At 36.3% G+C, this 16475-nt stretch overlaps 1 protein-coding gene across 1 annotated transcript in view; it reads right to left on the bottom strand.

Moving 5' to 3' along the window:
• The window catches only part of kcnh5b (potassium voltage-gated channel, subfamily H (eag-related), member 5b), a 38094-nt gene extending 21945 nt beyond the window's left edge, over positions 1–16149 (bottom strand). The window contains exons 1-7 of the mRNA XM_084391637.1: positions 16068–16149; positions 14700–14823; positions 13572–13678; positions 12496–12624; positions 8616–8734; positions 6013–6405; positions 398–827 (exon numbers count right to left, since the gene is read on the bottom strand). Of these exons, the coding sequence (XP_084247763.1) occupies positions 398–827; positions 6013–6405; positions 8616–8734; positions 12496–12624; positions 13572–13678; positions 14700–14823; positions 16068–16140 (1375 nt within the window). The 5' untranslated portion in view covers positions 16141–16149. The remainder of the gene's footprint in view (positions 1–397; positions 828–6012; positions 6406–8615; positions 8735–12495; positions 12625–13571; positions 13679–14699; positions 14824–16067) is intronic.
• Positions 16150–16475: the final 326 nt, after the last annotated feature.

A 16475-nucleotide genomic window follows, 5' to 3' on the forward strand; every position in this document is an offset into this window, starting at 1 on the left:
TCTGTATAGCATCCAGAGTGACTCCTCACTGTACACACATATCTGGAGAAGGACATTAACAACGACTGGCTTCATTCCTTCATTCTGGCCAGTTATATGTGCTTCTCTCCACCCATCTCTCTCTATTACTGTCTCTGAGTTATTTCTGAAGGAGATGCACTAGAAGCAAAGCACTGCTGTCTGGAAGATAGAGGGGCCAGATGAGATTAGTCAGATTAACTCTGACAGAGGAGAGAATAAACAGAAAAAAAAAGAAAAGAAGCAAGAAAAGAGACCCAGTTTAACCTAATATTAATATTTACTTCGGGTGATCTGATTTATCAGGTGAAAATGACAATCTATCTCACCTGCTCATTTTGTTGTGAAAAAGAAGATGTCAAAGAAGAAAATCACTCACATCCGACCATCATCATGGCCACAGAGAAGATCTTCTCTCCGTCCGTAGCTGGCGCAATGTTTCCAAAGCCGATGGTGGTCAGGCTGGTCATTGTGAAATATAGTGATGTTATATACAGAGAGTCTTTCCCAGGACCGCCCTCCCATTGACCAGTCCCACTGGCATTGTACCGGTACGGGGATCCAATGTTGATGGCTAATTGGTAGAGCCAGCTGTCAGTCTTAATGGTGTTGGTTTGTTCGTCAATGACCTCATAATCTCCAATGCTGTACCATATGCAGGCAAGCCAGTGGGCCACCAATCCAAACACACAGACCAGTAAAACTAGCACAGCTGCGCCATACTCCAGATAGTGGTCCAGTTTACGCGCAACACGACCCAATCGAAGCAGTCGAACTACCTTCAGAGAACTGAACAAGCTGCTGATGCCCTGGAAAAAAAGAGAAAATAAAGATAGTTTATAATATAATATGGTAACACTTTATTTAGACATTCTACTAACTTTGCAACCATGTCAACTAACTCTCAGAGTATTAGTAGACTGTTGTGTTACGGTTAGGGTTAGTAGAATAAGTTGACGTACTTGCAAAGTACAAATTTGAAGTTTCTTACAAGTTTCTTTTAGTCAGTAGCCTACTTATAGTTGCACCACTGTATTAAGCAGACGGCCTACAAATACTCTAATGACTGATTGACATGTAGTTGCACAGTTATAGTTAGTAAGTAAGTAAGATAGTAAGTAGAATGTCCAAAAGTGGACTTTCAAAATAAACTGTTAAACATAACATAATATAACATAACATAATATCATTTAATATAATATATAATTTTTTTTGGTACTTTATTTTACTGCATATTTGTCATATGCTACATTAAAAATGTTTCTCTTCAGATTTGTACAACTAAAACTGCTTTAATATTGTGTTGAAAAAATTACAAAAGATACAAATGAATGTTTTACATGAATTGTTATCTAGTGTGATTTGATTTTTGTATGCACAAGGAGTCTGACAACAGCCGGTCTGCTCCACACGGAGATCTGATTTCACCATCATCGAGTCCATCTGGGATTACATGAAGAAACATGAAGAGAGAGACTAAATCCAGAAGAACTGGGGCAACAACTCTAAGACGCTTGAGGAAACCTATCAGAAATATTAGATCTCCGTGTGGAGCATACCAGCTGTTGTCAGACTCCTTGTGCATGCAAAAATCTCACTGGATTATTATAATTGATGGCTAAAGGAAATTTAACCGGATATTTCCTACTGACACACTACAGCAAATTATATAAATAACTGGCTTAAACCCATTTTTTGGGGTGAAAATACTAACGTGCCTAAGACTTTTGCACAGTACTTGTATATATATATAATATATATATATATATCAGTCTATCTGGTTAAATCATTCCTTTATTGTCATTTATTACAAAGCCTCTTAAACGACCACTGAGTTATTTTACACTATTTGGCACACAGCATTGTTAATTGGACGCTACATTCTGAAACAACGAGTGCTTTTCAAATTTTTCAGTTCACTGAACACACTCTTTACAGTCCAAATTGCACAAAATATAATTCTGCAAACAGTTTGTTCTAAATTTGGAGCAGGTGAGCTGAGCCAAGACGACAGAAAAAGGTGAGAAAGTGGTTGGACATCAGAATCACTTTGCAGGAGAACGCTCTGTTCTCACACACGATCGTCCAACATTAAAAGGCCTCTGAAAATTTGATGTCAGGCAGCACTTTAGTCCTGCGTAAAACCATTGCAGTTCAGTCCAGCCTGGCCTGGTGTGACCATCTGAAGCACATCCCTTCTTTTAAAGCGCAAATTCAGTTACAGACATGCAGTAAAAGATTCAATCAACTCTGTGTTCAGACATGAACAACAATGTAGCTGGTTATACTCAGACCGAAACTGTAAAGCTAAACCAAAATATGTAAAGATATAGCCTACAATAAAGCTGTTATGAAACCCCAATCCTATTTCAAAAGTCAACTGTAAAAAATAAATAAATAGGATTCATAAAAGTTAGAAAAATTACAGGGAATGACAAATACCAGCAAAGTGACACTGAAACTATAAACATTTGTTATCACAAAAAATGAAGATTTCACATAAATGGATATGAATAACGGAGATACTGAAGCCTGAAGTCATGTATGCTGCTCATGTTTATTTCTCTGATGCTGGCCTGCCTGAGAATAAACTTTATGAGAATAACAGAGCATTACATAATGTTTACAGCATAATCTTATATTAAATTCTCTTTCATGTGATAAGAAATCCACATGAAATATAACATGGAGATGTTGCGCTATGGGATTTAACTGAAAGCTTGTCCTGGAATTACTGTGTATTTTCTTTGAGGTGTTTATTAGAGCTATTTATCAGAGACAACACGCAATGCTGTGTTCAATTCAGACACAGAAGTTCTGTTCAGAGTGGACCTGAACTAGTCAAGATGCACAATGCAACTGTAAGGGATTTTAAACCCTCATTCAGATACACATTATACTCTTAAAATAAAGGTTCTTTATTGGAATCAACGGTAATTTCTTAAGCCATATCGAATTTGTTGACATAAATGAAAAATGCAATGACAAATAAACAAGGCAGCCATACAAAATGATGGTAATGGGTCAATATAATCAATCACCCATGGTGATTATCACACCCTTGATGGTTAAAAATGGTTTTAAAGATGTATTCACAGCAGTGTACTAGATGCATAAGGGGGTTAATTACGAAAATTATGTTAATTATTTTTTGGTCTTAAGAAACCTTGATTAAGTGGACTTGAGGAAGAAAAATAAAACACTCCAAAGTGTACATAATTCAATAATGTGTGTTTGATATGTAATATACAGTAGATGCTTCTGGGCTAGTCCAATTTAACTGGGGCAGGACATTTCTACTAATTCTACAGGTGCAGAGGACTCCGTAGGAACAGTAGATTATAGGGTCCACACTATAATATAATATAGTGATATTATGTATATATGAAGACTTCAGATGCAAAAGCCTCTAAGTGCCATCTGAAATCTTCTTCTAGAATTATCATTTTTATCAAGCTTGTATATTTATGTTCAGTTATTTCACTTTAATGGCAATGAAAATTGTCATTAAAGTGAAATTACTGAACTTAAATATACGAGCTTGATAAAAATGATCATTCTAGAAGAAGATTTCAGATGGCACTTAGAGGCTTTTGCATCTGAAGTCTTCATATAGTAATATATATGATATAAAGGCTTCCTCAGAAGGTTTCTGGTACAGTGAGCAGCTCTCTTAGGTAAAACTTGTACATTAAACTTGCATTATGTGTACAGTGGGTTGTGGGCTGGTAAGAGCACACACCAACTTTTAAGGGCCATTAACACTTATGCATAGTGCATGATGGAAGATAATGCCAGCATGCATTATTTTATTAATTTTTTTTTAAATTGTTAATTGAGGACTGGTGGTGAATTTTTTGTATTGTTTTAAGCATTAACCTCACTAAATATTATAACACTTAACAATAAGGTTTCATTTGTTAACATTAGTTAGTAAGTTAACTTGAACAAACAATTAACAATAAACCTACAGCATTTATTAGTCTTGGATAATGTTAATTTCAACATTTACTAATACATTTTTAAAATTAAAAGTTGTATGTGTTAACATTAGTTAATGCTCTGGGAACTATCATGAACGAATTTCATGACAGATTATTAACTGTTGAGATAGACGAGATGTCACGATACTGAACTCATTATACGATATTATTGCGATACTCCAAGACATGGTAAAATGTTAATAAAAAATGTGCTGTTGATTAAAATGCTAAATTTGGTATTACATTTTGGGTGGAAATGAATAGGCTTGGACTGATAACCCAATGCACAGGACAATAGTAACACCAGATTTAAAATATTCATGATTCTGAAGCTGAAAAAATCATGTTTATTATTTTATATATATATATATATATATATATATATATAATTAGTATAATTATTTTAGACGAATATGCTTACACTCTTTCACTGACTAGATATATTTAAAACAATGTTTTTACTGGTAACATAATACATTTGGCATTATCAGGACCCACAAATATTCCCCCATTGCATTATTATACATTAGATATAGTAGTTTAATGTAGTACTGACACTAAACTCTGTAACCTTGAATTTTTTCTCACAAAGAAATTTCTGTTTTGGGTGAACTATACACAATACATATTGTCACTATCCACGATACTTATTGTTGCATTTGTGTATTGCGAGATATTGTTACACCCCTAATATATTAGTATGCACAGACTGTGTATTAGTAAATACCGTCTCAGAAGGTAGGCACACCCACAGACAGCACAAAGTCCCATCATTAGGCATAATGCTCACAAAATTGAGAAGATACTTCACATTCTTTGTTTTAGCAAGTGGAATGGAAGTACGGTCTCCGGGTACAGAGTTGCTTCTGGGGAAAAACTAATTTGTCAGAACTTAATTTAGTAACACTTTAGAATAATGGTCTATCATTAATAGGTAACTTTGCAGGAAGTAATGCAGGTCAAATGAGTAAAAAAATGCTCAATTCTCTCAGACACACGTTAATGTTGTGATAAGTAATTAATTGGTAATTCTTTATAATTTGTCATAGTTAATAGTTCTTAATGAGGCTAATCTCATTCAGTAATTATTGATTACCTATCTCAGTCCTAAATTTGATATTACTTAATGATTAGTTAAGCGTGTTCCCATTTTAGTTATTATTAGTAGCTGAAGTGTTAATGTAGTAATACTCATTTGTCCTGCATTACTTCTTGCATAGTTAGTTAATGACGGACCATTATTCTAAAGTGTTACCCTTATGGGGGCAGTTGTGGCCTAATGGTTAGAGAGTCGCTTGTAACCCAAAGGTCATGGGTTTCGAGTCTCGGTGAATGAAGAGCGAAGCAAGGCAGCTAACCCCCAATCGCTCCCCGGGCGCCGCAGCAAAAATGGCTGCCCACTGCTCTGGGTGTGTGTTCATGGTGTGTGTGTTTAAAACTCACTCACTGATGCGTGTGTGCACTTGGATGGGTGAAATGCAGAGCGCAAATTCAGAGTATAGGACACCATACTTGGCTACACGTCATGTCACATTGTAAAATTGCTTAATAGCACACCTTAAATCCACACGAATTATAGTATTAAATAAAATAAGCTGCAAAACAGACCAGACTTTATGCCGTCAATAAAAAGTATGTCTATGTGACACTACCTGAGGTTTTCTTTCAGGCAAAACTCCTACATTTTCTCAGAAGGAAAAATATTTGCTACCAGTTCAGCTTTTTTGTTTTTCTGTCCCAAAACTATCAAGCTCTTCAAAAGTTTAAATGAATTTGAACAAGAACCCTAAAGCACTATTCTCAGAAGAGAACCTGTGAGAAGCCCTGACATAGAAAATAATTGTTCAATCTTTCATCTTTGAGGAGTTGGCAGGTTTAAAAAAAAACAAGTGTTTGAGGCACTGCTGAGTTTTATTTGAAAAAGCCAACCAAAGCTTATCTTATAACAATAAAGTTTCAAACATATACAAGTCCTAACCAGGAGCAAAGCGACGGTTATACGGTTTCTCACCTCATCCACGTTTTCAAAAGCATTGATGATGTCGTAGGGCAGACAGGACAGCAGGTCTATGACGAACCAGGTCTTCAGGTAATTCATCCTGATCAGCTTCGGATCCGAGATCACCTCCCCTCCAGGCCCGACAAACGTGGTGTGGAAGTTGAGCACGATGTCCACGAGGAAGATGACGTCCACAACGCTGTCCAGAACCAGCCAGGTGACGTTATTCTGTTTGGTCTTGAAGGAGACGTTATAAGGAACCATGATGGCAGTGTAGAAGGTCAAGATGAGGATGACCCAGTCCCAGGTGGTCTTAAAGGTGCAGTAGTGTAAGATGATGTGAGGCGGGGTCTTAGGGGCTTCCTGTTTATACTGCGGAAGGATGTCAGAACCCAATTGAAGCACCTGAGGAAGATGAATGAGACAAACAAAAGATAAAGGGATTGAAGGATCTGAGACAAAGAGGAAAAGAAAAATGGCAAAATTGCAGAAGTTAAATACCGAAGCCTGTGGCATTTCGCATTTTTTGACATTATTTGTTTTAAATTTTAGTATTGGAAAATGTATGATCAAGTTATTTTTATACATATATATATATAGCTTTACAATAATTTAATATCATTTATACATATTTTACAATAATTCCTTTCAGCCCTGAAAGAAAATTGGTGTAGGATTTGAAACAATTTGAAAAAATTTTCTACTTTGAAGGAATTTTCACTCAGAAATTGCTAGTAAAGTTCACAAGTAATTACAACAAAACGTAGCATTGCAAGTAACACATTGAATTAAATGTGAATGTTTATAAGTAGAAATACTAAAATAATTATCATTGTAGTATGTTCTACAAGAGAATACTGTTTATTTACAACTTTACAAATCATTTTTACACTGTATTTTTGACATCCCTAATAAGCAGATTTTCTTTAGGAACATAAGAGTGAAAATGCAATGAAATAAAGAGGGCCCCCAGGAAAGTGTTTGTTTCAATATTAATTCTAGCTCTGACTAATTTCTGCTCTTCCCTGGACAATACCCTGTTTTCTGTATATTATGCATCTTTGTATTAACAGAACATGAAGTTTACTCAGAGATTTAACAGAAGTTCCTCTCAAAGAGACAATAAAGAAAAGAAGATGACAGAGGGAGAAAGATTGTTTCAGATCATATATCAATCGGCGCTATTTTTAAATTGTTGATTGTAAAAATATGCAAGAAAAGAAGACCAATCAGAATTCAAATGCAAAAATGGTGGCACATTTTGAATGCTAAGAATTCTGTCAGTTTAAGTCATGAGGAGACTTTTAAACTTAAGTTTAAGCAAGAAAAAATATGTTTACAAAGTATAATGTTTATACAAAAAAAAAAAAGTAATAAAGAATTCAATGCGAATCAAAGGTTAAATACAATAAGGTTCAATCAACAGCATTTATGGCAAAACTGACTAGTCCCTTATTTAACATTTTTTTAAAGTGGGCAAATATCAAGGTCACATTGAGGCACTTACTGCAAAAGGGACGAGAAAGGGGGCCATTTTTGGGATTTAAAAACAGAAATATGCAGCACATCATTATTTAATAGCATTTACATTAATTGTTCTGCTAAAACGTATGTATTATTTGAGCTGTAAATGTGTACTCATAATTTTTACAGTTGTTTAAGGTTTTAGGCATTTTAATTTAATAAAAGTTAGTTAGCGCTAAAATCATATTAACATGTAATTTTACTTTTTAACTGTATTTTAACATTTACAGATTGTAAATCTGAGAGAGTAAATCTCACACCCAGAGCAGTGGGCTAATTCACTTCCATTATAGTGCCTCACTGTAACCCATATTTTTTTAAGAAAAAGTCTAAATTAATTTTTGTGTTAATTAACATTGTCAAAATACTGTTGATTGAGTTTTACTTATACTGAACCCAGAATATTCCTTTAAGAGATTCAGGCTGAATGAATTGCAGAAGTTTAATACTTAAGAGTTAATGAATAAGAACAAACCTTAACCAGTGTAATGCTGCCTTGCGAACACTGCAACAACACACATTCAGCAAGGATCAGAGACATTAAACCATGATAAAAGCATCCACCCTCGCAAACCTATCCCATCTTTTAATGTTCCCCCTCATCAAAAAATATCTAGTAAGATTGTTCCTTCCTAACACTCAAAAAAGTAACACATTTCCCTCCTCTTTAACACCATCACACAACAGTGACAGAGCAGTAAATCATAAACTTGAGAAAAGCGAACCGGGGTTTTGACACACACACACACACACACACAAACTCCTCATCAGTGTTAATTATTAATAGCAGCTTCTGGCAACTGTAGACTTCTGCTGTCCAACAGACACGTGTGAGATTGCGTTACAGCAGCATCCTGTGTGTGTGTGATTCTATTACAAGTTTGTCCTCCGTGAGATGAAGTTTTGTATAACCTTGTACTGTGCAGTCAAGGATGTAAGCAAATGCTGCCTCTGTCTGTGTGTGTGTGTGTGTGTGTGTGTGTGTGTGTGTGTGTGTGTGTGTGTGTGTGTGTGTGTGTGTGTGTGTGTGTGTGTGTGTGTGTGTGTGTGTGTGTGTGTGTGTGTGTGTGTGTGTGTGTGCGCGCGCTCACCTCTGCGAGTCTTGACTGTTTGTGCGAAGTGACATCGGTTCTGCTCACGGGCGTGAGTTGCTGAATGGTGCTTTTGCTGTTTGTCAACGCTCGAGTCAAACGTGCAAACTTGGTCCAACCTACAAGACATATTAAATGAAAAGCATTACACAACTGAACTGAAAAGACATGCATTGTGTTTATACAGTAACGCACACTAAGGTTCCGCTCATTCACATGGCGCAATACCAGTGATTTTTGCTAGTGTTTTTCGGAGACTTCAACATCCACCTAGAAAAACCTCAGGCTGCTGATTTCCACACTATGCTTGCCTCATTCGATCTCAAACGAGTATCTACTGCGGCTACTCACAAATCAGGTAACCAATTGGACCTTATTTAAATGCGTTACTGCTCCACTGACCATACACTGGTCACTCCGCTGCACACCTCAGATCACTTTCTCCTCATTCTCAACCTCAACCTGCCTCAGAACACAACACACACTCCTCCACAGGTCACCTTTCGGCGAAACCTACGCTCACTCTCACCCTCTCGCCCATCCTCTTTGGTCTCATCCACACTTCCTCCACCTGATCAGCTCTCAACACTAGATACTAACAGTGCAACTGATACTCTTTTCTCCACTTTAACATCCTGCTTGGACAACTTCTGCCCCCTTTCCTCCAGGCCAGCCTGCACTACACCCTCTGCCCCCTGGTTATGTGATGTTCTCTGTGAACATCGTTCTAAACTCAGGGGTGCAGAGAGGAAGTGGCGCAAATCAAAAGATCCTCCTGACCTTGGTCTTTATCAATCCCTCCTCTCTTCCGTCTCTGCTAATATCACTACTTCTAAAATGACTTACTATCACAACAAAATGAACAATTCTTCTGACTTTCGCATGCTTTTCAAAACCTTCTCCTCTCTTCTCAACCCTCCCCCTTCTCCCCCTTCATCAATTGATGAATTGATGATCAGTTAAACTTCACAGACCACATTGCTAGAACTGCCCGGTCCTGCAGATTTGCCTTTTACAACATTAGCAGGATCAGGCCCTTCCTATCAGAGCATGCTACACAATTCCTTGTCCAAGCACTTGTTCTATCCAGACTGGACTACAGTAATGCTCTCCTGGTTGGTCTTCAAGCTTGCACTGTCAAACCTCTGCAACTGATCCAGAATGCTGCAGCAAGAGTGGTCTTTAACGAGCCGAAGAGAGCACACGTCACTCCTCTCCAGTTCTGCAGCACAGCGCCGCAATATAAAGTTAAGAAAACTAAACAACCGAGAGAAATATATGTCTACTACCTCAGATTTAACGTTTGATCTGTACATCAGCATCGGCGAATAACATAATCTCGATCACGACAGAGAAAGCTGTTCAAAACTTACATGTACAAAAGTAACAGTGAAGACTTCAATGTAAACACAGCTTTTATCAGCTTTTCCATATGATAATCATCACAATTCATCGCCCTGATAATAATCACAAATAGCCTACTGCTTGCTCCATTTCTGTAATTCAACGAATGAATGAGTCTCTCACCCATTGCTCTATAGTTTTCTTCGTCAACAGCCGCTGGTGAGACAGACTAACAGCTATGGAGATCATCAATCGGCAATTTACTGATATTCCTGCCGTTCCCGGATGTCAAATGTTGAATTTTCTGTCGAATTTGAACCACTGAATTTGTGGAAGCGAACTTGTAAAGCGAAATAAAATGGACCGAAAATTGCCGGTCGAATATTATAGGTTGTATTTTTAAACAGAATGAACATTTTGGAAGTGAAATATGAAAGGTGAATATGGATTATTGAATTTTTAATAATGAAAACGTGTGTGAAATGTTTTGAATTGAAATATTCAAAGCTTAAATATACAACCATGTTGTATTTCAGCTTATAAAAATGCAAGCCCAGAAAATACAATGCTTTAAAATGCAAGCAGGGTTAATGCAATGCATATTTTTTCGAGTAGTGCAATTCAACAAGCTTTTTTGTTTAAAAAAACATTTGTCATTATTTTACTTCCATACGTGCGCTTTAGACAATGCACTTCGAACGTTAATATAGGGCCCCGAATGTGTCTTTCAGTTTAGTTGTGCAGTGCTCTTCTAAAATAATCTGCACAAATGAAACTCAGTTCAATATTTTGCTTTCATAAAGGTTCTGCATAACTGAACTGAACTAAAAATGTTTCAAAGAGCATGATGCTTCATCGTGAGCAAGAATCTGACATTTTGTCGTCATAAGGGGAAAGGTCACCTCCCCTTTCTTTTCTTTGCCTGCAAAGAGAATTTGGCCCGCCCATGAGAAAATGAGCTGCGCGGGCGCGATATTGGTTTTTCCTCGAGAGACTTGCAGAGGCTTGCAAACGAGCGAAGCATGGCAGTTGCTCAGTGTTTGGATGTACAAATGAACAAAAGTATTTTTTTAGTTCCTTCATCCGAGCCTCTGAAGAACCAGTGGGTTATGTAAATTTCTGATGTGTAATTGTTCAAGTTCAGACAGATAATCTTTCTCTCAAAGTCGTTCAATACTGTTTATGTATCAGTAAATCAAGCCAGTGACTAAACGATTCACAACCTTTTATGTGATGGGAATAGATCTAAATACTTAAAAAACTTCTCACGATTCGTTAATCCAGATTGCCGTAACAGTAAAACGTATAATAGCCGTAATAGTAAAAGTTTTCGAGAGAGTTCCACATGTAATGCGAGATATTATGCAAGCATGTCAGCCAATCACAGCAGTGGGCATTTACACTGAAGTCTCACACAGACACGCCCTTCAAACAGAGCGTTCAAATCAGAGGCTAAAATCAGGCTAGGAAATATGCCTTTTATTTCTAAATTATAACAACTTTTGATCTAAAAAACATACTAACATTATAAGGGCACCCCAGGAAACATTCTAAAATAATAAAATAATCCATGCAATGGGACCTTTAAGTTGAAAACAGTTGTGCTGCTTATTATTTTAGTCCAAACCAAGCTACTTTTTTTTTCAGGATTCTTTGATGACTTTATATGAATGATATATATCATGAACACATCCAAAACATAAGTCCTCTGTGGCTCAGATATGACTCAGCAAAGTTTTTTTTATGTAGAGTAAAAGTGGAAGAAGTGTTTGTTGTTGCTCCTGTTATGATCCTGCAATGAAATATAACTGCTGAAACACTGTCTGGAGCGGTTTCAGATCTCTCTCTCTCTCTCTTTGATTCTTGTATGATTAACATTCATCTCACACACACTGGTGAATCTGATGCAAACCTGCTCAAGTCACACTTCACCCTAAAATCATTTAGTATTAAGAAAACTAAGGACCATTATTTTCATGTAGTAATTCTCCTTACTGTAATAATTCCCCTTTATTCTCAAAAGTGATTCTCAATACTGTAACAGTAATTGTCTTATTGTAAAGAATAATTGTCATAAAAAATACAGGCTTCACTATTTTCTACAGGAAAAATATAATTTCTTGAAAATTGAGCTGGACAAGTTTTGTGAAATTCACCGACACACACTATTGGAAGTTTTGGAAACAGACTCTATATAACATATTAAAGCTTAATAAACAAGCCCCCGGCAGACACGCGCACACACACACATACACACACACACACACACACACACAAACTAATTTCAATGTGCTTGAAAATAACACTTGAGATTGAGTGCCAAAGGAAAAAACTAGCAATACTTGCCAATAATAAATACATATTTATTTATATGACATAAGCACATTAGAGGAAGTGTTAATCTGTCAGAACAAACTCGAGTCTAACAAGCACTACGCGCACGTCTGCGTCTTTCAGACAAGTATACATTTTGAATGCATCACTGACGTTACAAGTGTACTATTGTACAGTACATGTGTGTATATATCAAACTCACCTCTGGTGCTTTCATCTTCAATAGGCTGTTTAAAGACGGTGATGTCCTTAAATGTACACAGGAACAGAACCACTTTGTCATTTTCATTTCGGATTGGTGCAATCTGCATGTAGAACCACACCGGAGTTCCTGTACAAGGTCAGAGGTCAAAGTCAGCACCATCACATGATTTCTGACAGGACCATTAAATCTTTAATTCAGAGCCTTTTCATATTAAGTCTTCAAACCAATGTTGATGAAAACATGCTCCTGTATTTATTAAGTAAAGAAGTATAGTATTATATACCATAGTATATATTGTCTTTTATATACGATGACAATAAATTCATAAGCACATGATATCCATGTTATACCATATGTTAAATTTGGCTTGGATTCCACTGGATTATTTTTCCCCCCAATGTTTTTTTCTTAGGAAAAATGTCAAAGCTGTATTTTCAGCCTCATAACTCCAGTCTAACATTCTAATATGATATTTTAGTGCTCAAGAAACAGTTCTTATTATTAATGTTGAAAACAGTTTTGATTTGTGTGGAAACTGTTATACACAACCATTCAAAATGTTAGGGTATTTAAGATAAAAAAAGAAATTAATACTTTTACTCAACAAGAATTAAATGTATCAAAAGTGACAGAAAGATTTCTACTATTCATAAAAGACATTCAATGATTGTATGCATCAAAGAATCCTGAAAAAGTAACTAATTATTGAGAACCAAATCAGCATATTAAAATGATTTCTGAAAATAAATTACATTTTAAAATATATTGCAATAGAACATTTTTAAATTGTAATAATATTTTACAGTATTAATATTTTTACTGTATTTTGCTCAAATAAATGCAGCCTTGGTGGGCGACAAGAGACTAAAAGACAAAAACATAAAAAATAAAAAATAAATAAAAAAAACTATAATTATTCCTTGACCAGTAGTGTACATGGAAGTGTTTAATATCTAGTAGCTCTTTTAGTCCACATGATTTTTTACATTTTACAACACCTCTACTAGACATTATAAGAAACTTTAAAGATGTTAGTATCTGTAGGCTATATGTTTGTTTGAAGTCACACTTACTGTTCTTTCTGTACAGCAGCACTTCAACGTAGTTGGACTCATAGTTATCAAAGGCCTGTTTTACATTTTCTATGGTCTTCTTGTCTGTCAGCTCCCCATACATAAAACTACAGAGAGAGATTATTCACAAAGTGCATAGTTTTTAAGTAATTATCCCTCCCTGAATTCATTAGAATCTACATAAATCCCAGTCTAAAGATTCATGGAAGTAAAATGCTAAAATTATGTTCAGGATTCAGATTTTCCCACATGAGTGGCTCATGGTCATATGTTCTAACAAAGATTAAGAGATTACACAGATTTTCTGAAATGTATGTGCACCTCACCCTTTATGCAAAGTGGGACCAATTATGGCATCTTAACCTGTTTGTTTCTCTTGCAGTCACAGATAAAAGCTTATTAATAAAATAAAATAAAAAGATTGTCTTTTGAGCATGGCAGAAAAATATGCTCTAAGTGGAAGGCAGTATATCTGTGTCTCAAGCCACTTACTGAAATTAGTTTTTTTTTTTTACCACAGTATGCCACTACAATGCCAGATCATGGCTGGGCCAAAAATATACTTTCATCTACTTAAATTCCAAATTCCTAACACGTTGATTCATATATATATATATGATATACATAAATATATATATATATATGAAGAGTTCAGATGCAAAAACCTCTAAGTGCCATCTGAAATTTCCTCCTAGAATGATCATTTTTATGAAGCTCGTATATTTAAGTTCAGTAATTTCACTTAAATGGCAATGAAAATTACCTATTAATTGCCATTTAAGTGAAATTATTGAAATTAAATATACGAGCTTGATAAAAATGATCATTCTAGAAGAAAATTTCAGATGGCATTTAGAGGTTTTTGCATCTGAGCTCTTCATATATATATATATATATATATATATATACACACACACATTTACTGTATAATACCACATTTTAGGCAGAGGCAAGGTGATGCACAACCCCAAGATTATGACATTATTGGACGCACAACAAATCATTTTAAGCTTCAGTCTTAAATTGTTATACAGGCCCCTTAAATGTACTGCAACACCAGAGATCTTCAATACAGCATGAACTGTGTAACATCTACAGATTTCTATGGTCACGTGTACGTCCCCTCACCTGCATGTGCTGCTTTTCTGCATGACCTCTGCTCTGTGGTATCCAGACAGCTTGCAGAAGCCGTCATTACTGTAAACTACAGGCCAGTCCACAATCTGAGCGTTCCCCAGCAAGAAACTTGTCTCTGAATGTTCAGAGAAGATGATAAAGTATAAAAGAGAGAGCAGGAATTAGTGACCTGACACACACAGTATATTACTGTCACTTATCCTACTGTAACATCTGGTGTAATCTCTAGAAAATGTAGACTTTCAAAACATCATAAAACAAAACAACTACAAAATGCAGCCTTTCTGATCACATCATGTGAATGGGATGTTTTAAAATCTCTTATTAGAGTTTGTCTACAATTTTGTCTTCTATTCAATTTTATCATGTCTTATATACACTATAATTCTCAGATTCGATTTGTTTGTAATGGAGACGGCAAACCAGACACAAACAGCATTACTGTGACAGGAACTAGAGATGTTGCCCCCTCTAGTGGTCATAAACGCAACAGTTCTCTCAAAACAATCAGGCCGACTTCATGCGAGTCCTGATGAGCTGCTGGCGCAGAGACGTGGACTGAAATTACTGTATATATTGAGTTCATTTTTAATCAACTGAAGGAGAAAGAAAACAACTGAGCGAGAAATGCGTAATTATATTAAATGAAGTATTGGTATAGGCCTAGTACTACACAATCACAATGTATTAGTCAATTGCGGCTGCTTAACGTTATATTGTCGTTAATATATTTCTCTAAAGATGTTGACAATACTGTGCTCTCTTTATATATATATATAAAAGAACGAAAAATCACCTAACTCAAAACAAGAAATACATTTGAATATATATATATATATAATAAACAGAAAAAAATGCTGTTTGTAAATAATTAAATTCAGCAGCGCGGTAAGAAATTAATGTTTTATTTACATAAAGTAAATTTGAAGACTTTTTTTTTTTTTCAGATGTAAGATATCTTAATACATGAATACTAATACATGAGTTAATATCTTCTAAGAAGACTCTATAACTCAAAAACAAATAGCCTGTCATTGTGTAAATTATGCATTTAAAAAGAAATATCACAATGTAGGCCCTACCCTGCCCAGCTCAGAGAAACCACTAAAAGAGAAAAAAATACGAAGTTAAAGCATTAAACATTACATTAGCATTACAGCGTCCATGATTCACATCTTAAATGTAATATGAATAACTAATTACGAATGCAGCTTCAATTTAAAAAAACAGCTTCAAATTAATTAGGCTACCTGTTTTAGTATGATTTACTGATTACTCAGTTTGTAAATGCAGAATAACATGGGCACTGTAACGATAAGTGACCTAATGCATTCCAGAAACCACAAGCGTGCTCCTCACCACTCGAGCGTCTGACGATATTCTCCAGGAAAGTGTTTTGCGGTGCCACCAGCCCTCTCTTTCCCCCGGGCATCGTGCGTCTGTGGCTCTCGCGCTGCTCTCGTCAGGTGGGCACTCTCTGCGCGTGGAGTCTCTGCCGGTGGAGCGGGGAGGCTCATGGTAACGTCGCGCGCTGGCTGGCCGGGAGCTTCTGTGTGCCAACCGCGCGCGCTCTGGGCTCAAAGCGACAAGTCTGTGGGCACGGGGAGCTCCCCGCGCATGCGCAGCTGCACCGAAGCGCACAGGCAGAAGCTGGGAATCTCCAACTCCAACGCCGAGCGCGTGCCCAACAGCTCCACTGCAGAGGAAAAACAAAGCATTGTCAAATCTCTTAAGCTTTATAGGCTACTATAAGCCCCCGTTATACTA

The sequence above is a fragment of the Rutilus rutilus genome, assembly GCF_951802725.1.
Source record: "Rutilus rutilus genome assembly, chromosome: 20".
Classification (NCBI taxonomy): domain Eukaryota; kingdom Metazoa; phylum Chordata; class Actinopteri; order Cypriniformes; family Leuciscidae; genus Rutilus; species Rutilus rutilus.